General features: G+C 37.9%; 1 protein-coding gene across 3 annotated transcripts in view; it reads right to left on the minus strand.

Moving 5' to 3' along the window:
* The window catches only part of mbd5 (methyl-CpG binding domain protein 5), a 169,438-nt gene that overhangs the window by 34,855 nt on the left and 111,022 nt on the right, over nucleotides 1-23,561 (minus strand). For 2 of the 3 annotated variants that reach the window (XM_062966335.1, XM_062966342.1), the window contains 3 exons: nucleotides 17,446-19,578; nucleotides 4,599-5,630; nucleotides 2,130-2,344 (listed from right to left, as the gene is read on the minus strand). In XM_062966335.1, the coding sequence (XP_062822405.1) occupies nucleotides 2,130-2,344; nucleotides 4,599-5,630; nucleotides 17,446-19,578 (3,380 nt within the window). The remainder of the gene's footprint in view (nucleotides 1-2,129; nucleotides 2,345-4,598; nucleotides 5,631-17,445; nucleotides 19,579-23,561) is intronic. The other variant, XM_062966348.1, reaches the window with a different exon arrangement.

A 23,561-nucleotide genomic window follows, 5' to 3' on the forward strand; every position in this document is an offset into this window, starting at 1 on the left:
TTTTAATGTACACCTGAAGTCGCCTTTTTTAGTTCAAAAGATGAGATGATGATGATGCCAATGTTTAGGCTACCAACCATACTGCTCCTGGTTTTGCTGCTAAAATCATTTTAGGTTAGTGAGGCTTAAGCAGCAAAATGGTATACAGGACTGTGACTTCATCACATTTTTGGAACTCCTCTGTCCATGTACTACTAATTCCCATCTACATTCATTTACTGGTAGTTTTTTATCTAAAGAGATCTACTGTCTCATTCACCTAACTGTGGGGTGGTGCTAGTGGAATTTACTTTGATGATCTTTTTAACCTTAATGCCCTGAGCAGCATTCCAATGCATACAGATGAAGTCAAGCATGTATAACCTGTACAGAGTGGCAACCTTTACTCTTATGCTCTTAAACATTTATTTATTCATGCATTTTACTTATTATATATACGTTGCTTTTCAGGACAAGACCATTCTTGTTGTTGCATAGTTCACAAAGAAGAGCCAGCTCACATAACAAACAGTTTAAGAGAGTGGGAAAAAATGAAAAGATAAAAATCATCAAACATCTGACATAAAGGAAAAGTTTTTAGAGTCCACTTAAAATAAGATTCTAAATAAAATTATAGGGGTGTTGGTGGGGAGGTGTTCCAAAGATGTTGGACCACTACTGAAAAACCACCTCAAATTGCCTGCCAACTTAATTGTTTTTAATGTCCACACCAGGGAGCCTGACTTCTGAGGCCATGTTTAGCATCATGATGACTTAGATGATATTTCACACAATCTGGTCCCAAACTGTTAAGGGATTTAAAGGTGAAAAATATGGGCGTGCCATTATAAGCCTTTTCAATGTATTTAGATTATACTTCAGTTCCCTCACCATTAGATATGCAAAAAACATGGAGATGCCCACTCCTTTGCTAAAGCAATGTCTCTGAATTGTGTACTGGGTTGAAATGAAAAAGCAGGTTGATACTCACATCCAATTTGGGGAAAGAAGGTATAAACAAGGCTCTGGCCCCTGGCTTGAGGCAAATAGCAACTGTTGGGAGTCTTCCATGTGTGGAAATTTACCCTCAATACCAGGGGTGGGCAGACTTCTGCCCTCCAGGTGTTTTGGAGTTCAACTCCCACAATTCTAACAGCCGGTAAGCTGGCTGGGATTCCTGGGAGCTGAAGTCCAAAGCACCTGGAGGGCTAAAGTTTGTCTATGCCTGCTCTATATCAATTCCTGGCAGGTGGGGAGCATTAAGGTACAAGAGCACAGCAAAAACCTAGTGGGCTTCATGTTGCTCATGGCCCTGACTCAATGTGCTTTGGCCATAACCTTATCCAATTCAGCACTATTCCTAGCCAATACAGCACAACTCAATAAAATATTTTCCTTGATCCATTCTAAAACATCTGCATCACCAGTAGGCAATACTAAGCGTTATCTATAGTCTATAGTTTATATCTATAGCATAAATCCGTTCTCATTTTACTTTATTGCATATCAAGTTCTTCACAGAAAGCCGATCCAGCAATATTCACTGTGGCTACATTAAAGTCACCATTATTAAATACATGCATAATTCATGTCTAACAAAGCAAATACGAAAAACAAAGCTAAACAGTTCAATATGAAGAGGATAAAAGGCAGGTTGAAAACTGTTTTTGTAAGCATAGGGAAATATTTAATTCACTAACAAAATCATTTATTTTTCTTTATTTTCTCAAATACCCCCTGCACTTGTCTTCCTTTAGCACAGTTTTTTCTTAGCGTAACTTTTGTTCTCAGATCCTTGATCAACATGAGAAGGATAAGGAGGGAGAAATTTTCAGAGATGGTTTTATATGAGAGACTTCAAAACTGAAAACAAATGAACAGATAAAGGATACAACATCTGGTGCCAGACACTGCTCATATTTCTCCTCCATATCCCTTCCAGACAATAATACAGCCACTTTTATTTTTATTGGTTGGCATACAAAAAGTTCACCATGAAATGTTTCAGAGATATTAGTGGATGCAGGATGCGGTTAAGGATGATAAAATGCCATCCAAAATTGTGTGTGTAAAAATCCCTAAGAAAATATTAAAACTGCATAGCCATTTCTTATTAGGCATGGAACACTGAACAATAAATAAATTTCTACCTGAAAATTCTGGAAGAGACAAGCCATAGGGTTTGGGTTGTTAGGTGGTCCAGGAATGGGAGGCTGTCCTTGAAAACCCTGAAGATTCTGGTAGCCTTGGAGAAGTTGCTGTTGCTGCTGCTGATTTGATGGAAACATTTGATTGTTGTTGAACAGGGACTGCAGGTGAGTGAGCTGATGGTTATTAAGCGTAGTGTTTATTGAAGACATGTCACCTGCAATTCCAAACACATTGAGATTAGTCAGCAATTTCCTCAGTTTTCCTTCTTGCACCATGTTTTACCCTCTAGTGACAAAGAATAAAACTACTTTTTACCTATTCTATATGGAACTGGTCCTCCGAGATTTATACCACAAAGGATGGATTACTTTTGCAACTACAGTATTACATTTACTAAAACTTGGTCTTAAAACTGTGGAAGCCATCTCCCAAGGAATTATATATATTATAATATGGCTAATGCTATCTAGTTCTTTGAAATTCATTCTGAAACTTGTTCCTCAAGCTATCAATTGCTTTCACATTTCTTAAAGAAGTGGTATATTCCATTTTACCTTTTAAGAGCTATTAATATACTGTTTGTTAATCATCAGTTTTTGTTCAGTACTATCTTTAAATACTACTGTTATCAAAAAGCAACCATACTAAGAAATCAAATTATACATTTTAAAGAGTAATCACAACAATATTTCTGCTAGGTATTTGTGAATTAACTGAATTTTCCACATGAAACAGTCTATTAAGTTACAGTAGAAGTCGCCATTTCAGACATTCTTAGTTGATACAAACCAAGTTATTTTTGTAACTGGAATTTAAAGAGCCTCGTCCTTCTTTTGTATTTGTACTGGGGACTGTGTAGTTTCATGTTCCGTATGCAATAGTTTGTGCTACACAAATTTGGGCTATATAACAGAAAAAAGCTTTGACAATACTGTATTTGACAACAGAATTACCCCGGAGGACCTACAAATACCTAGGGATCTCCAGGTCCTCCAGCACACCTCTTGACCACAGGAGGATCTAAAGCAGTGGTTCTCAACCTGTGGGTCCCCAGGTGTTTTGGCCTATAACTCCCAGAAATCCCAGCCAGTTTACCAGCTATTAAGATTTCTAGGAGTTGAAGGCCAAAACATCTGGTGACCCACAGGTTGAGAATCACTGATCTAAAGAATCCTAGAGATAATCACAAATTGTGAAGAGAGATTAGGTAAAGAAGGAGAACATCAAGGATACATCCGAAGAAGAGATTGGAAGTCAACAAATACCCTTGTTTGTGTGATTCCTCATGTTTTCTCTATTTTTCTTTTTTTGTCTTCCCTTCCCCCCTTCCCCCTTTTTCTTTTCTTTATGCTTTTATTCCTATTATCCTGAAATCGAATTTTTCCACCAATTTCGATGTAAAAGAAAAACCAGCACATTAATAAGTGCTGGTTTTCCTTTTATTAATATTAATATTTTTGTGTCTTCTTTTCTTCCTTTCTTTTATTTTATTCCCAATAAAAATGACTAAAAAAAGAATCCTAGAGAGAATATATTAATCAAATCAGCAAATAATCAAATCTGCAAAAGTGAAACCCACAAATGTGGAGGGTCACCTGTATTTTTAATCAATGTTTTATTAAGAGCAATTCACTAAGTTCAACACAGACGCAGGTACTTTGTCAAATTCACATAGCAAACACTAGGATATGGCAATCTTGGGCCCATTTTACAACTTAAAACTACTATAGTACATTCATGTTCCCTAACGACAGAATTTCCGATAAGTGTGACAATCGAAGTTCTGGACAAGGACAATGCTACCGTATAGAAATCTTGCACATGCTCTCACTGCAGTTATGGTCCATTGAGTTCAAAGGTGTCTACTGTGAAATACGTGCATACATTTTTGCAATATCTGTAAGTAAATGTTTTTAAAGTTGCTGAGAAACTGGAAATCTACAAGCAAGCAACCCAAGAAGTATGAGGAACATCTATGTAAAGTAGCCGAAATTACCTTCAATCTGTGCTTGAACTCCTTTATGCACTGCTTTATTACAACCTCAGGGAAGGATACACCAGCATATTTTTGATTCTGATGGACTTGGAAGCTTTTCATCTATTGCACAGCTACTCATACTAACCCTGTGATGCCTTGGATATTTTATATAAACTGAGGCATTTCGAAGATGCATCTGTGCATGAGATTTGAAAATTGTAAAAGCCATTCCAAAAGACTGAGTCAATTTAGATGCCCTCAGATGTCCTAAACAATAGGGTTTAAATGTAAATATTCTACCCCCTCAATTTTATTTGTAATCGTTCACTGGAATGGTTAAACAAGTTAGCATAGCATAAACCTTTTAGAAAAAAGTGAAATGAAAACTGAGTTTTTTTTAAATTTTAAAAAAGGTAGAAAATAGAAGTTCCCATCCCACCACCATTTCTTTTTTGTTTTGTTTTAAAATCTGTGAAAAGATTTAACTTACCAAGTAGACCTGTCCCCAGTAGAGGGTTAAGTAGCTGTGGCACCACAGAGTTATTGTTGAGTTTAGCTGGACCAGATGTGCTCCCAGCACTATTAGATATGCTCAGCAATGTTTCTGCCATTGACATCACTGCTGTCCCACCAAGTGTTGAGACAGACAGTGCTGCCACTGTGGATGATGTAGTGGCTGTGGTAGTGGTAGCCTGGGAGGAGGTTGCTACTGAAACCTCTGGATGGTTAGCAGTGCTGCCCGATGTAGAGTTCAAAACACCTCCCAACAGCTGGGGATTCAAGGCCATTAGTCCTGAGGCCCCAGGGATAGCTGGGAGGAACAGGGGGTTTGAAGCCGTGTCTGTGCCTGAAAAGTTTGGGAAAGGGTTTCCCAGGGGGTTGGTTAACAGGGTCTCAGCTCTGTTGGTATCGGACTGACTGCTAAGCAAGTGATCGGATGGTGGGGCGGTCATCTGTGACCCTGTGGGCACAGGGTTGTTTTGCGGTTGCGGTAACAGATCTGAGATGGACAGATTGAAAGGTGCTAAGGGGAACATGGCTGCTGTTTGGGCTTGGTTCTGGAGAAGAGCTGCTAGCAGCTGAACATGAACAGGTTGCAGCACCTGCCCATCCACATCACCGGAGAGCAAAGCTAAAGCAGCATTTACATTTGGGTTGAGAGAACCTAAAGGATTGAGGTTGACCTCAGACTTGCCTTCTCCTGTTGAAGGCTGCAGTATATTTAATAGATTCTGGTTTAGGATGTGCTGCTGATTCACTGGCAAAGAGATAGGTAGCGAACTAAAGAGGTTTGGATTCAAAGAGTGCTGAAGATTGTTGTTTGAAGTGCTGTTCTGTGGAAAATGTAGGGCATGTTCATGACCAACGAAAGAAAAGTCATTCCCAAGAGGGAGCTGACTATGTAGTGGGTTTCCAGCTGCAGTTGTGACTATGACTCCATCTTGCAGAAGAGACGTTGTCTTGGTGATGGCAGGCTGACTGGTGCCAGCTATAGCAGTGGATGATGGTGGTCCTGCCCTTCCTGCAAATAAAAATAGCTGTGTCAATAAGAGTAATACACACTGAACATGCTGTTCATACCATTGGGAAGAAGCCTGATAGAAGAGGCATTACTTGAAAACATATGTTGCCTTTTAAATTACTGTATAGCAATATTACTTACCTTAGAGAAAAGCTACTCAAATCAGTGGTCATCTCCAGGAAAAATTAACAATTGTTTCCAGCAGCCACAAATTTAGTCTGAGAAGTACTTTCCTAGAATGCCCCAAAATGCATGTAGAAACAGAAAATCCATCAAACTCAAACACAATCTTCTTCAAAAGATAACCACTGAATGGGCATTCTGCTTTGCTGTCAAGGGGGCTGATATTTAAGCTACTTATTAATTGCTATAAGAGCAGGAATTGATAATGATTTCAAAGGGAATGATGAGAAATATGAGAAAAGGCGTATAGTTAATATTTTATATCATGACATTATTTAAGAAAGCAACTCCAACAAGTCATTGTATTTCTTCTTGGGCATACAGTATATACAGCGATGGGATATGTGGAATGTGTAAATAGTATGGAAAGATAAGAGAGATTATAAGAGTAAATAAATTCTTTTCTCAAGACTGCCACCAAGTGGCTTGATTTACATGGAAAGTAATGAATTATCAGAGGGCAGAACATGAATGAGTGTGTGAGATTCCATCTTTATCTTCACCTTTTTTGGGAAGGCACACATTACTTCTTTTGCTTAAGGATATCCAGAGGGCTTCACGGATGACCTCAAGCTTGGCTACATTTAAATCAAGCTAGAAATCACCTATGCAAAATTACTCTGCTTCATACACACAGATTTCTGCTGGCAGATAGACACTACTTACATAGTCACTTCTTTCACTTCCTTGACACCTAAAGAATGTTCCTAAACATTTTCTTTTTCAATGTTTTCATATTTGATTTATAAGCCCTGAAGTCTGAAAATATGTGTTTTTCTACATCTCCTTGATTGATAGGTACTTTCATTTGAGGTAATGTAAATAGCATGCAAACTAAGTGTTGTTTGTTGAGCCAGGGGATGCTGCTCCTAAAACAGAGAGCTTTGAAGAGCATTTCTGTGTGTTAACGTAGCAGAACAGGGCAATTTCCGTAGATAAAAATGTAAATATAGAAAGTGGAGGTTAATTTGATGTCAGCAATGCATTATTTTATTTTTCTAATAAGAGCTGGCAAACTGCTGAGCAAAGAAAGCATCAATCACAGTTTTGTGCTTCTTCACAATCAGTGCGAAACTGCACTGGGTAGATGAAGCTGAAGTACACACTAAATTCAGTCCTCTCTATTATTACAACAACTCCAAATCGAACCTAATGCAAAGATGCTTCATCTTCAATTAAGCCTAATATGAGAAATCTGTAAGGTTGATGTAATCCAATGGACAGCTTAGAAACACAGGGCACATACATACATTTTGAGTTGGCATAGGAAAATGTGGGTAGAATACACAGAAGCCTTATATTCATTCTATACCACTCTATTTCTATCCCCTCTTTCTCTTAAAATTAAAACTTAAAGCAGCTAACAGTATCAAAGAGCCACTAAAGTTAAGAGGAAAATGCATAAACTAATTGGATCTTGCTGGCTCAAGTCTACTAGTTGATATTTCTTTAGCCTTTATAAATACCAGAAGAAAGCCACTTTTAGCATCGGACTTTCCTTCTCAACCAAAGCTCAGTGGCCAAGATGTACCTAAGTTATTTATCTCTCCTCTGAAAGCGTGGAAGAAGTTATTGTGCTCAGGTCAAACTAAAATGGAAACGATATTTGGGAAATCTGACTCAAAACACGATAACACAGAACTAAACTCAGTTCTAAGTCTGAATGAACATCACAAAAAGTAAAACATACCTACAAAATTAAACATTCCAGACTGATTGTCTAATTACTGCTTTCCAAAGCAAACAAGACAAAAGATTTGATCAGATGGCAGTGGCAGCAACTACTTACTGAAAGAAGAACGATGTAAATCAAGCTCAATAATATCAGTGACATCAAGCCATTCAACCATTAATATTTATTGATTGGAAATATTTCTATCATGAATATTTTATTCCTACATCCTCAAAGGGACTTATCACAGATTATGACAATTTAATCATACAAGGAAATGTATCGTATGTTGATGGCAAGATGTCCAAAAGATATGTTGGAAAAGATACGTTAGTCGTATTATACATAAGAAAAACATCCAAAGTCCATATTAAGCAACTAAAATGTGTGTAAGCTTTCAGTATCTTAAGATCTTTATCAGGCAAAGTGTTGCAAAAGCAGATGGGGAAAGAAAACAAATCTGTTTCGATGTTGAAGTTTTGCTTGTCTGCATGCCTGAGATGGAATGAGACAGGAGAGGTTTGGAAGAGAATGGGTTTCCAGCAAGTGGTGTGATGGTATTAGGTTTCAGCTATAGTAATCCTTAGGAATGCTGGATAAGGTGTGATATCAATGCTTTATATCAGTTCACTTGCCAATACTCCTGATTTTATAGTGTACACAGGACACAGAATTCCCTGAGGAAATATGCTACACCGCCGTAACTTGATTTCTCATATGATGGTGCAACGTGGCTCCTGGATAGCAGGACACCTTGGACGGCTGGAGAAAACACAATATTAATGTTTGTAGCTACCCTCTTGCATGAATAAGGTTTTCCTCTGTCTTTGCGGCATTCCTACTGGTATCAGTTCTCCTTATTCAGGACATTCTGATTTGGGGGAACAGGCAAGCAAGCTCTAAAATGCTTTTATATAGCTCAGATGAAAAAAAAATGTTTTTCATAAACTTTACACTTGGCTTATTGGTAATTTAAACACTAATATTAGGGTGATGCTATTATTAAGGCAGTGACAAAAAGCTTGGCTAAGAAGGCTAGGAAAATGGTTATGGTCTTTTTAAATGAAGTGCAAAGATATTTACTGAAGAACATTCTTCTGAATCCCACTGTACTTAATAATTTCAAGTTTCAATGGTCTATTTCTGGGAAAGGTGCTTGGATACATGGTGGTGAGTCAGCAGAGATTCTTGGACAGATATAGCTTTTAATAAACCTGGTAGACTATATATCTGTTACTAGTTAGGAACAGATATAAATTGGTTTTGTGGGCCATATCAGTGGCATCTTGGTCATCCCTTGAGACTATCAGGAAACAATAGTTCCCAGAGTTCCTTAGGAAAAAAGAAATATCTGTTAAGCCAATTTAAACATTTCTTTATAAGGGACTCTTTTTACTCTGTTTTTGTGAGGGGCTAGGGATCTTCAACACTATTCTCTTAACCTTCAGCAGATTTGAGTCCATAGGAGACTAAGGAGAAAGTATGACAGTGTGTGTGATATTAATACAGACACTTAAAATTAGTATGTTTATAAAGTTTGCAGAATGTTCCTGTTTCACTAATTTCATCATGGAAACGTAACGTCAGTGTATGACTAGAAGCTAACTAAAGTACTACTTGTCCAATTAGATTGCTATCCTGATTAGTGTCCTGCCAATGGATATACTAAATAACAAAACAAGTCTAAGAGCCCTTCCACACAGCTGTATAATCCAGAATATCAAGGCAGACAATCCACAATATCTGCTTTGAATTGAATTAGAGTTCACACTGTCATCATCCAGTTCAATGTGGATTTTATACAGCTGTGTGGAAGGGGCCTCTGAGTTAATTGGAATACAACAAAGGAAGGGAAACTCTTGGGTTTTACAGGAAAAAACATTGAGCTACTGTCCATCCAAGTTGCTCTCATATCTCATCAAAATGTTGGGAGCAAGGAGCAGCCAGAAGTTTCAGAATCCATGGTTGGAATTAGGCTTGCTTTTCTTAATTCTGGACCTAAAATACGAATAACTACTACAGCTGCACTAATTTGTTTAGAAATTCTACTCTTTAAAGTCCATTAAACAACAAAGAAGAATGAAGAGTTGGCATGTCTGTCCTATCCAGATCAGAAAAGACAACAGCTGGTTCATCACCATAAGCATAAGATAAGATGGGATTCTCAAATAATTTCTTATGGTGCTTGGTCAAACTTGGACTTGAAAGAGCATTTGTGCCAAGGCACACTTGAACCCTGAAGGGCTCTCTTGGGAAAAGGAAGAACATTTTATTGATTAGCCCTTAGGCCGTATCAAAGTCTTGGGGAAAGGATTGTAAGTATCTGATCGTACACTCTTAAGATAGGCCAACAAGGAAGGGATTAGATCTACTAACAGTACTGACATCTTGAAGAAAAATTTAGGAATTTTCCTACCAACAAGAATTGTCCAATCTACCCTTTTCAGGAGAAGTTCACACATACTCACCAAAAATTAGGCATTACTGTGGTAGGAAACAGATTTAGGGAAGTTTCAAACTGTCCCTAAGATTTGTCAAGGGGAGAATAGGACTCTAAATCCAATCTGATCTTGTCAGCGGACTACTACTGCAACAAAATTGTCTTTGTTTTCTCTCTGTTCCACCACAATGCAACTGGAAGGTTTACCAGTCTTCTGGGATAAACTTTTATGGGGCTATACCCTCCAAATTCTGCGGATAGACAATTGCATTATAGGAAACACCTTTTGGGATCATGGCCCTATTATTCAAGCTAGTTCTGACATTCTCTTGCTTTGCTATTCTGGTTAATTTAAATAGCTGAAAAGAACAAGAAGTTTTGTTCAGCAAAAGTCAGTTTTTGATTGGTAATCTTGGAAGAAAATGCTTTTACAGAGTAAATTAAAAATAAAAATCTCATTGAGGCATATTAACGATTATCACCTTCCCTAATAATGTTTTTAAAAGATATTCATAGGAAAGGTAACTTTGTTCATATACAGATATTCTGTACTCATATGTCAAACATATTATGTTTTTGTTGTTGTTGTTGTTGTGTGACTTTAAGTCATTTCTGGCTTAAGGCGGCCCTAAGTGGGTTTTCTTAGTAATATTTGTTGGGAGGTTTGCTACTGCCTTCTTCTGAGGCTGGAAGACTATGACTTGCATAAGGTCACACAATTGGTTTCCATGGCCAAGTGAAAATTCAAGAAATTACATCATGCTGGCTTCCATATTACTATGACTTTTCGAGTGTTTCTATTAAAATGTTAATAGCCGAGTATACTGAATACATGCTGTGGAAAGTTTTGTGATTCTTATAAGTCCATAAATAAAATTATCAGCAAGATAAAAAATAAGTAGTCTAGTTGCAGTGAAATAAATATTTTATGAGTTACTAGCTGTGCCCAGCCACACGTTGCTGTGGTGAAGTATGGTGGTATGGGAAATAAAGTATTGAGGAATTGGTGGTAGTTAAGATAAAGGGTAAAGGTTTTCCCCTGACATTAAGTCCAGTCGTGTCTGACTCTGGGGGTTGGTGCTCATCTCCATTTCTAAGCCGAGGAGCTGGCGTTGTCCGTAGACTCCTCCAAGGTCATGTGGCTGGCATGACTGCATAGAGCACTGTTACCTTCCCGCCGGAGCAGTACTTATTCATCTACTCTCATTTGCATGTTTTTGAACTTTAGGGTTGGCAGAAGCTGGGGCTAACAGTGAGGGCTCTCTCTGCTCCCCCAATTCAAACCTGCGACCTTTCGGTCCAGAAGTTCAGCAGCTCAGCGCTTTAACACACTGCGCCACCAGGGGATATTATTTCGTAAAGGTTGTGAATATACAATATTTCTGCTTGGTTTTTTTTGTTTGTTGGAGGCAAGTATGAATGCTGCAATTAGGCAAAATGAGTAGCATGTAATGGTCTTGTAGCTTTAAAGCCTGGCTGCTTCCTCCCTGAGTGAATTTTTTTGTTGGGAGGTGTTAGCTGGTCCTGATTGTTTCCTGTCTGGAAATCCCTTGTTTTGAGAGTGGTGTTCTTTGTGATATTTTATGTGCTTGTACTGTCTGTGGCCTTCAGAAAACAGAGGATTTGCCAAACTTTGGTGATGGGAATACTTTGTTGGGAGGTGTTAGCGGGCCTTAATTGTTTCTTGTGTGGAACTGCCCTGTTTTCAGAGTGTTGTTCTTTATTTAGTGTTGTGATTTTAGAGATTGTATTGTTCTGTTTATTTTTATATATTCTGATTTTAGTGTTTTTGAATAGTTGGAGCCAGATTGTATTCATTTTCACGGTTCACAGCAACACAATAACAACAACAACAACAACAACAACAACTTTGGTAATACACGCTGCATTGCTCCCTTCTCAGCTTCCTTTCTGGAAGAATCCTTTCTTGGGAGGTGTTAGCTGGCCCTGACTGTTTCCTTTCCGGAATTCCCAATTTCCCTGGTTTCAGAGTGTTGCTCTTTATTTACTGTCCTGGTTTTAGAGATTATATTGTTCTGTATTATTCTACCACAGTAATTATTTGATATTACAGTAGAATCTCACTTATCCAACATTCGCTTATCCAGTGTTCTGGATTATCCAACGCAGTCTGCCTTTAAGTAGTCAATGTTTTTGTAGTCAGTGTTTTAAATTCACTGTGATACTTTGGTGGTAAATTTGTAAATACAGTAATTACTACATAGCATTACTGCGCATGGAACTACTTTTTCTGTCAAATTTGTTGTATAACATGATATTTTGGTGCTTAATTTGTATAATGATTACCTAATTTGATGTTTAATCGGCTTTTCCTGAATCCCTTCTTATTATCCAACATATTCACTTATCCAATGTTCTGCCGGCCTGTTTATGTTGGATAAGTGAGACTACTGTATATTGATAATCTTATATTATCTGCTTAGAACTGGATTATATGAGGCATCTTCTATACAGCTGTATAAAATGCACACTGAAGTGGATTATATGGCAGTGTGGACTCAAGATAATCCAGTTCAAAGCAGATAATATAAGATTATAAATGGGTTATATAGCTGTGTGGAAGGGCCTTGAGTCTACACTGCCATATAATCCAGTTAAAATCAGATAATCTGTATTTTATAGGCAGTGGGGAAGAGTCCTAAGTGAGGCCTAACTCTGCCTGTCCCCTGGGCTGAGTGGGTTGCTAGGAGACCAAGTGGGTAGAGCTTAGCCTTCTAACTGGCAACAATAGGATAAAAACAATTATTCCTCTCCCTCTAATTAGGATTTTATTTTTATTTTATTTTTGTTGTATGAACGTAGAGGTGTGGATGAGGGGTTGTGTTGTCAATTTTCGAGGTGTAGTGTTGTTTTGTCCTAGGCCGAAATTTCATTATCCTTTTATATATATAGATTGCCAATTTAATACAAGTTATTTTCCTATATGTCAAAAAAAAAAAAAAACGTGAATGCTAATATATGAATATGAATTTCCCCATAATATAAAAGTTCATCTACATTTTAAAAGCAATGCTGTAATGTTCAGCATCTTTGGTGCCTTGTATCTTAAAAGTCCTGCCCAAAAGCACTTTCGCATTATTAGAATGCAGCAATCATACTTGCTTCTGTTTGTTCCTATTCCATATTTTCAGTTTCCTATGCTGATGATGGTGAACCTTTCAAGATTTTCTGCGGTATATTACAGATATAATGTATAAATGTGTACACAAATATTTGGTAGGTGCTTCAGAACTGATAATGACTCTAAAAACAATTAGTCTCTGATGCCTTTAAGAAAGCTAAATTTAAGAAAGCTACAGAAGACTTTGTTTGAAGACTAGTGGATACAACACTATGGGATATTTTCAGTATATTTTCCATTATTGTTCATATACATTATTTTGCTACCATCACAGTTCTCAGATCTCCAACTTCCAATCTCTGAATCCTTTCTCTCCTTGACCATTTACCACATAACAGTTCGTTGAGCTCCTACTTCCAAATTTGTTTATAGCAATTATGATAAAATCACCAACGCACTTCCAATTCTACTGTAAGTTTGCTATTTCTAATTGGTTCTCAGTTGTATCAGTCTATCCTCACTAATAAAATATATATAAGGAAAATGATATCGGGGCTTTCTATTGAAAATGCACTGAGAACATACTGCAATTGATATTTTGAATTCTTAGTAAAGCACTTATCTTCTTTTTCAGCATTCTAAAATTACTCGATACAATTCTTTTTCAAATTCATGTTGGTTTGGCCTCTCATATGACAAATGACCCCTTTCTTTATACATCACTTTTCAAGATCAAATAAAATGTCTGTTATCTTCAGAATTCTCTATTTGCTATCAATGGCTTGAGCTCCCTCTTCCCTCCTCTGTCCATCTAGAAATCATGAGATCATTTCGCTATATTGCTTGGGCAAAAAAAGATGCACAAATGGTGTTACCAGAAAGAAAGAGATGGTCCCTAGCTTCTTTTTCTTTGCTTCATGTCCCCAGCCTCTTGTCATTAACTTTTTTCTAGCTTAAATATTTGGATTTCAGAAGAAGAAGAAAAAGAAGACACTCAACTCGGCTTTATTTGTTTTCTCCCAAATTGAACTTTATCCTCAATCTGACAGCTATCCGGCTTTCTTTAATCCTTTTGAAACATTATGGATGTTCCTTTACAATACTGTTTCAAGGGCAAATATGAAATTATTCACACATATTCTGAAAGAACATTCTGTGCATATGGCTGGAAGTAGAAATATCTGATTCGTTACAATGACCACATGGTGTCACATAGATGCTCATAACATTTCAGATTTCTTCTTCTATAATGTAGCATGTAAGTTATCATGCTGCTTTGCGAACTGTACACACATATATTATTACATTATGAGCCCTTATATTATACTGTGACCATATTGAACAGTAGCCATAGCCAAAAACACACACAGCTATTCAGATTACACCACCTCTACTAGGAGCAAAGAAAAATGTTGGATAAAAGAAAAATATTTATCTACAGAAACATATGACCCTGTTGAAGTCAACATTGACAACATCCTTACTTTCAAACAATTCACTGCAGCTGTATTTTATTTTAGCTTTACTTTATTGAAAACAACAGGTTACACCCAATGTTATCTGAACAGACACTTGCTTCCTCCTCTCTCTATTTCATACCCCAATGTCCCCAAATCTGCCCTGGGGAGCTCCTCAATCCTCTGGAGGATATTTGAGGAGCACACAAGATTAAAAGGGATATGTTTCATCAAGAGAGTCCATTCTATGAGTAGACATACCTCCGTGGATATAACACAGTGTGATTTTATGGTGTTAATATTCTCATGGAGCAATTAAAATTAACTCCTACCAGAAGCAAAAACTATTATGAAAGCAAATGGTCATCAGCTAGTGCTGATTCACAAATGACAGCTGATAGTTTTCTTCAATCATGAGTCACTTATATAAGTTCCACAATGAGTGAAATGAGAACCCAGGCTCCATCTATGGTTCATTTTGGAACCTTTAAAACACAACCTCCAGTTTGTAAAAGTGACAAGGTTATAGAATCAGAGTTGGAAGAGACCACAAGAGCCATCCAGAGTCTGCTTAAAGGCCTCCAGAGAAGGAGACTCCACCACATTCCCAGGCAACCTATTCCACTGCTGAACAACTCTTACCATTAGGAAGGTCTTCCTAATGTTGAGGTGGAATTTCTTTTCTGGTCTATGGAGGATGGGTTCAATGAAATACTTTTGATCTACTACCTAGTACAACACTACTTTTTTTACTGGGCAGTGTTTCAATGCCAAAATATAAAAATAGCATTTGTGTTTTATAGCTTGGTGATTTTAGGACTTTATACTGCTGCCTCACAAACCCAAACAGGCCAAAAGCAAACAAAATATATGTAGCATATACAGTATTAGGAAAAGCTTTCTTTTCCTGGACAATGTGATTTTTGTCCCCAGCTATATATCTGAAAGGCAGTAAAATGCATACCCACATCTTTCCGAAGATTAGTCCAGACACAGTTGTCAGAAGCATCTGGCTCAAAAATCCTATTACAAAATCAAAAATAGTATGCAAAGAGGCTAAAAAAAGTGTGTTTACTTATAGATAAGGAAGAGAAGTGCAACCTGCTGTTTTCTCCAAAAACAGAAAATGCATAATTTCTCATAATTGCTTCTCATAATACTCTGCTTCACTGGGCTTTGTTTGGGCACCGGTAAACATTTAAACTTTTCAGAATTTTCAAGGGGAGAATGAAGTTACTGCCTTCCAAATGACAATTTTGCCACCCAATTTCCCTCAAGTCCCCAAATTTCTAGCACTAAAATCATTCACATCTAGAACTTCTGCATTTGCTGTATTTGCATTCCCCAGGTCAATTTGCCGGCTCCTTTTCTTTGGATGTCTAAATTGTATTTCTATAAGCTCAACAGAATTTTTGTTTTTGCAATGCTAGAAATATGGGAAGCAAAGGAAAATTTGTGTTCAATTTAAGATGTTTTAAGCATTTGTTTTGCTATGTTTTAATCTTGTAATTTGTATTGTGCTTGAATTGTACATCAAATTGTACATTATTATAATAAAATTTCACGAGGAGACAAATTCTTATTTAGTGGGAAATATCCTCATTGAGTCCTCCCCTTGTAGCTTTAACACTGAGAATTTTTGAAGACATCATTGAAAAAAACCCATTAAAAATGGTTACGGTTAACTGTACTATTTTGTGAAGAAACATAAATTGAATGATTATATCTATGCCCAGTGTTCTAAATGAAACAGCTCCATCTTGAAGGAATTACATATATATGCTGTCAAGTGGCAAACAGAAAACTTGAAAGTGTAGACTTGAAACAAAATATTCAGTACACCAACCATCTTCAAGCAGAACCCCTATAGTCCTGCCTGGGATTTAGAGAAGGACTGGAGTGAGAGGTTTCAGGAGGCAAAAACATAAATTATATGTCCCTGTCCCCAGAAGCACATCAGTTGGATTTTTAAAAATGGACTGCTTCATGTCTCCTGTCCAGACATGTCCTAACCAAGAAACCTGTTAGGCAACTTGAACAATCACCTCTGTTCCCTCTCCAACTTTTCATCCTCCTGTTTCCATTTAACGCTCAAATGTTCTTTTTCATCACTGAGAAGACTTTGTCTTATCTGATTATCAGAAGTGCTCTATCCCCTTTCTTTTCCTTTTTATGTACCTCGTGAGTCACAGGTATGCAGAAATCACTCTTCTGTTGCCACTGCCTTCACTTCACTGCCAAACTGATAGGCAGAGGGCAATTACATTCAATATTACAAGGAAGGACAATGCAAATGCTGAAAATGATCATTCCAAAATGATGGAAAACTGAAATCAAAATTAATACATTTGTCTTAGAAATTGGATGTAGAACTTTAACAACAGAGGAGAAATAGATGTTTATTTGCATCTGAATAAGGCCAAAAATGAAAACACCTACAAATTGTTTTCTCCACTAATTGTTCCCTTTAACAATTATTAATCCTCCTAGTGTTCCATATTTGACACATGGAAGTAGTGAAATGATTTTTTTTTGTTTTAAACCACAGTGCCCTACTCAAATTCAGGTAGGTAGGGGGGGTGATCATTTTCCATCCTTTGAGTATGTGATTATGAGTAGTGATTCCATGTCAGAAAAAGGCAAGTACAGAATAAGGATTGTAGTTATTAATGAATATTACTGGTTGGACATAGGGTAGGACAGAAATATTTTAAATAAAATAAACTAATAGAAGGAATAAAGATGAAAATTTCTATGTTACTTTCTTACACAGGCAAAAGGAAGTATTTTAATGTTACTACAATCTGGCAACTCATTCTGTAGAACATATCTAGCTCTTCCTTGTTTTAAAACTGTGTATTTGGTGATGCTATCAGATTGCCAAAAACAACATATTCATGTTTCCAAAGAAATATATAGAGAAACACCAGGCATATTATGATTCATATTTTTCAGGGACTAACGTCAGAAAAAATACTTACCTGTTTCAGGACTAGTCTGATTGCAACTGCTCACAATGCTGTTTGGTATCACTGGTGTAGTGGGTGCTTGGATCCGCGACTGGGTGGGGTTCGGATGTAATGAATTTCCTAAAGCCATTCCAGATTGATTGAGTACCCCACAATTTCCACTAGCCTGCATCTGATTTATTAAACCTGCAAGATGGTTGTTTGGGCCAGGGCTAGAACCATGGCCAAAGTTAGTGTTTGAATTCTGGCAGTGCATATTTTCCCCTCGTAAAGGTAAATCATGTGCCAATGGGTTCTGAAGAGAGCCAGTGTTCATGTTAGTTTCTGTAAAATGCAGCTGGTTAGCAGAGCAAGGCAAAACAGTATTTGAGCTCACACAACCAGAAGTACTATTGCTGCTCATATGAGAACTTTGATAGCTCATGGACTGAAGTAACTGGGACATGGATGTAATGGGAAATGAACCTTGGTTCTGCTTTCTTATCAAATCCGGTCCCGATTTAGGCGCTCCAGAACTATCCAACTGAGTATGCCTAAGCAAACTCAACACTGTAGTGGTTGGTGGTTTTCTTTTCCTCAAAGGGTCTTTCTGTTGAGACATCAGTTTATCTCGTAGTGCTGCTCGACCACTTTGCCCTTCACTTGATGGCAAAAGCATGTTGGCAGTAGGAGGAAACATGGTGTTTAAAGTGCTGTGTCCATCATTGCTGCCACTACTAGCAACAGTTCCAGAATTGCTACTGCTGTTGCTATTGTTACCAGCAAGTTTATTTTGATTTGCTAGCTGTGCTTTGGCTGCTGCTGAGAGTAAACTACTAGCTGGAAAGGAGGCAGCATTGTGCTGGTTCAAGATCTGATTTAAAGGCATTCCCAGCAAGCCAGGTTGACTTTTCATGGGCCCACTTCCAGCAGATGCAGATGGGAAAACTGCATTGCTTGGAGGATTTAATACATTACTGATTCCAGCAATCAATGTGTTAGGGATGTCCTTGTATTGATGGAGGCCATCAGTCTTTGTAGATGGACTTGATGGCATAGATGGTCTTGGAGACCCTATTGTTGACCTTGGTGATCGAGGAGGAACTTTAATATTACTACAAGATGACTGTGGTCCTATTGGCGGCATCATGAAATTTCCATGATCAGATGATGTGGAAGATGAGCGTGATCTTTGGGGAGAAGCCTCAATCCTTCCAATTCCAGATGCCATCATATGAACTGGAGATGTTACTGGTGAGGGGGAGAGAGAGGTGGAAGTAGAGTGCTGAACTCTTTGCAGATGACCCCCATGGTTTGTGTGACCAGGTTTTACAGTTGGCAAAGGGAGATTACTTGGTAGAGGAACAACAGCTGGAGGCATGCTTACATTCATCACAGGTACCTGAGAGTGGATATTTGAATGATAAGTACTTGGATTAATGATAACAGGATTCTGGTTCACTGGTTTGCTAGGAATGGGGTCAAGAATGCCAAGTGGATCCTTTTCTGATGTTAATGGCTTTTTCTGAAGAGCACATGATGGAGGTGGCGGTGGAGGGCCTTGAGGTGGTTTGTGGTGAAACATTGCTCGTGGAATTTCCATACTAGTTGAAAAATTACACATGGGCTTTTTCATTACAGGACTTTTTGTGGTCAGGGTTGGGGAAAGAGGTATATTAGTCCTTCCAGCCATTGCACAAGATGACTGCACAGGAGAACCATGTAGCATTACTGAAGGTGGGGACAGAGGGGTTCTGTTCATGTGAACAGGACTAGAGTTGGGTGCTCCATGAAAACTGGAATTACTCCTTGTGAAAATATCTGGACTTCCAAGTGGGTCTGTCCTAGGAGAGATTGAGCCATCTCCATATATTTGTGATCCTGATGAAGCTGGACTAGGCATTCCTCCATGGCTGCCACGATATGGAGATTTCTGTCCAAGTTCATTACTGCCCAATCTCTGCCTTGGATAGACAGAATGAAGTTCTTGTTGCTGGCTTGCAGTCATCTCTTGCACATATAGCCGGCCCATGGCATTCGAGGCCCCCATCATCAACTTGAATGGAGTTTTACATTCTGGCATCACAGAGTTAGTAATTCCTTCATGTGATTTATTCCTTATTGATCTTGGAGTTGCTGCTCGTGAAGGTACTAATGGAGTTGCACCTGAAGTAGAGTAAATGAGAGTTAGTATGTCTTGCAACTAAATGAAACATCAGAATTACATTTTTTTTAGACAAAACTGCACCCAGGTATTATATGTGCATGTGACATACACAATTCTAAAAAGTTTCCAGGTAGAGGAGCTTATATATACTGTACTCACTATGCTGTTGTGGCTAGTGACTAGAACCAATGCACAAATTATATTTTTATCTTAAGAACATGACTTTCTAAGATGAAGGATCTTTAAAAAGGAGCCAAGATGGGTGGGCAAAAATGAACAGGATTTACAATATCAGGACTCATTTTGAATGTAACACAATTAATTTTCAACATTTTAGAAAGTATGGTATGTTTGCACAAAAATAGAGCAGTATACTGTATTAATATCTTTTATAGTTACACACATATGCCCAATCTGAATCTTTAACATAAGAAGCATATTTTGATTTTCTAATTACAGTAGATCTCGCTTATCCAACATAAGCGGGCCGGCAGAACATTGGATACTCAAAAATGTTGGATAATAAGGAGGGATTAAGGAAAGGCCTATTAAATGTCAGATTACATTAAGATTTTACAAATTAAACACCAAAACATCATGTTTTACAACAAATTGATAGAAAAAGCAGTTCAATACACAGTAACATTATGTAGTAATTACTGTATTTCTGAATTTAGCACCAAAATATCACACTCTATTGAAAATATTGACTACAAAAACATGAATTACTAAAAGGCAAACTGTGTTGGATAATACAGAACGTTGGATAAGCGAAGGTTGGATAAGTGAGACTCTACTGTAATAGAACTGCTTTGGTTATTATTAAATGTCAAGGTAGTTAAGGAGGATTAACATACAGTGTTAGGTATTCCAGATTCTGTCCAAATGGGGATTGAAAATACTATACAGTAGTCCCAGTTTAAAAATCACATATGAATGTAGTCATCTACATAATTATTACTATCAGTTATTTTAGTAAACAGAGATGGATATAAAATTTCTGCTTAAGCTAGCATATGACTAGATGATTTTGACTTATACGATTAAAGAAAAGAAATATATGGATTCAAATAGGAAAAAACCCAATTGGCTTAACTATCTTCTTTCAGATCACGTTGCTGCTGTTCTATTAAACATCAAAGAGGTGGAGGGTCCACTATAATTAATTCTTGAGTTAAATAAACGGCTATTCTCCTACGACTAGGAAACAGCTGTAAGCCTTATGAGGGGGGAAGTGAAACACCAGCTAATGAATTGCAATACTTGCTGCAACCCATGGATTATCCTAAAATTTATGTTGCTTTTTCTTTCTCCACTAGGTTTAAAACAGTAATAAGTGGAGAAAGCAAATTCATGGATAGGCTTTTAACCTTCATTCTGGCAAGATTTCTAAATACAGTAGAGTCTCACTAATCCAAGCCTCGCTTATCCAAGCCTCTGGATAATCCAAGCCATTTTTGTAGTCAATGTTTTCAATATATCGTGATATTTTGGTGTTAAATTCGTAAATACAGTAATTACAACATAACATTACTGCTTATTGAACTACTTTTTCTGTCAAATTTGTTGTATAACATGAAGTTTTGGTGCTTAATTTGTAAAATCATAACCTAATTTGATGTTTAATAGGCTTTTCCTTAATCCCTCCTTATTATCCAAGATATTCGCTTATCCAAGCTTCTGCCGGCCCGTTTAGCTTGGATAAGTGAGACTCTACTGTATAACAAAGATAGCCAGTGTGGTATAGCACTTTGTGTGTTGGGCGAAAATTTTGGAAATAAGGGTTTAGATTCCCAGTCGGTTATAGAAACCCACTGGGCAAGTCAGCCTCAAATGGTAACCCCCGTCTGAACACATAGGGTCTGCACAGAAATTACTTCAAGCTATATAACAACAATGTGAGATGCATTTAAATTTCAGTTTAGAATGAACAAATTTGAAATAAGTGTCATCTTTACAATGCAATTATAATTATCATAAGGTGTTTTTAAAAAGGAATTCTAGTACCTTTTCACTAATCATCCTATTTCTGGTTGTGACCACTTCAAAGTGCGGAAATTGCAGGCCCAGTCTCTGCTGCACTACTGTTCTGCCCATGCAGACGACTGCACCTTTTAGCCCTGTGGGGCTTGTCTAATGCTGGCTGCCAGCAGGGTCTATCTACTCCTCAGGCTGATCCATTTGTTGCTCATGTGCAAGCCGAAATTCTCAGACTGGTTCCTGCTTGATTCCTTAATGAACTGCCAGCCTCCAGACCAGCACTAACAAATTCTCTCTTCTGTACATGCTGAATTTTTCATCATTAATCCTCAGAAGTGCAAATTCTTTTTGGCAAGGCAATGTCTTTGGACACAAAATGTGACTCTCTAAGACATGCCTGAATTTACCTTCAAAACAATTGCCAGGAAGAAAGAAATAAGGAGGATAAGCCATGTAGGATGAATTTCACAATGTTAGAACTAGAATACTGATTCTACAGAAGGTTTCAAAATGTTTTAAGCCATAAAATCCTGAAATATTTTGAGTCTGCCCAGTCTAGTGGATATATAATATTTATTTATGAAGGGTTGGAAGGCATGATCATCAAGTTTGCAGATGACAGCAAATTGGGAGGGATAGCTAATATTCCAGAAGAAAAGAGCAGAATTCAAAACAATCTTAATGGATTAGAGAGATGGACCAAAATTAACAAAATGAACTTCAACAGGGACAAATGCAAGATACTCCTCTTAGGCTGAAAAAAATGAAATGCAAAGATACAGAATGGTGGACTCCTGGCTCAACAGCAGAATGTGTGAAAAAGATCTTGGAGTCCTCATGGACAACAAGTTAAGCATGAGCCAATAATGTGATGCAGCGGCTAAAAAAGCCAATGGGATTTTGGCTTGTATAACTAGGAGTATAGTGTCTAGATCCAGAGAAGTCATGTTACCCCTCTATTCTGCCTTGGTCAGACCACACCTGGAATCACATTGTGTCCAATTCTGGACACCGCAATTTAAGGGAGATGTTGACAAGCTGGAATGTGTCCAGAGTAGGGCAACTAAAATGATCAGGTTCTAGAGAACAAACCCTATGAGGAGCGGCTTAAAAAGCTGGGCATGTTTAGCCTGCAGAAGAGAAGGCTGAGAGGAAACATGATGGCCATGTATAAATATGTGAGGGGAAGTCATAGGGAGGAGGGAGCAGGCTTGTTTTCTGCTGCCCTGGAGACTAGGACGCAGAATAATGGCTTCAAATTACAGGAAAGGAGATTCCACCTGAACATCAGGAAGCACTTCCTGAATGTGAGAGCTGTTTGGCAGTGGAACTCCCTCCCCCGGACTGTGGTGGAGGCTCCTTCTTTGGAGGTTTTAAACAGAGGCCGGATGGCCATCTGTCGGGGGTGCTTTGAATGCAAATTTTCTGCTTCTTGGCAGGGGGTTGGACTGGATGGCCCATAAGGTCTCTTCCAACTCTATGATTCTATGATTTGCTTACTGTCTTTTCCCCAGTGTGTGACCAACATATCATACAACATATTGTTTCACAACTGATGACTGCTCTTGACTTCGAGGACTGTTCCAAGCCAAACGTGGACAGATGAAAGTAGTAAGACCATGAATCCTCCAAAGTCCTGAACAAATCAGGACAGAGACCACTTCTCCCATCTCTCTGACACCACCTCTCCTTACACTGACAGTGAACATGCTCTGTCTATAGGAGTGTAAACAGATACTCTGGAGCCCTCCCCCCAAACTACCTGTTCCAGAAGGTTAAAATGATTATTAGGCCATCAGTGGATTCTTATTCAGTGCTGGAATGCACAATTATAGCATTTTCCCAACAGACCTAATACGTGCAATGATCCATCAGTCTAGACAACTTAAAATGCATGGATAAATTTCTCTTACATTCACAATCAGTTACATATCCAAAACAACTATGCAACTGCAAAAGTTAGAGATTAAAGCTGGTTTCTTCTGCATGGAAAGCAAGTGCC

This window comes from Anolis carolinensis, chromosome 1 (genome assembly GCF_035594765.1).
Source record: "Anolis carolinensis isolate JA03-04 chromosome 1, rAnoCar3.1.pri, whole genome shotgun sequence".
NCBI lineage: Eukaryota > Metazoa > Chordata > Lepidosauria > Squamata > Dactyloidae > Anolis > Anolis carolinensis.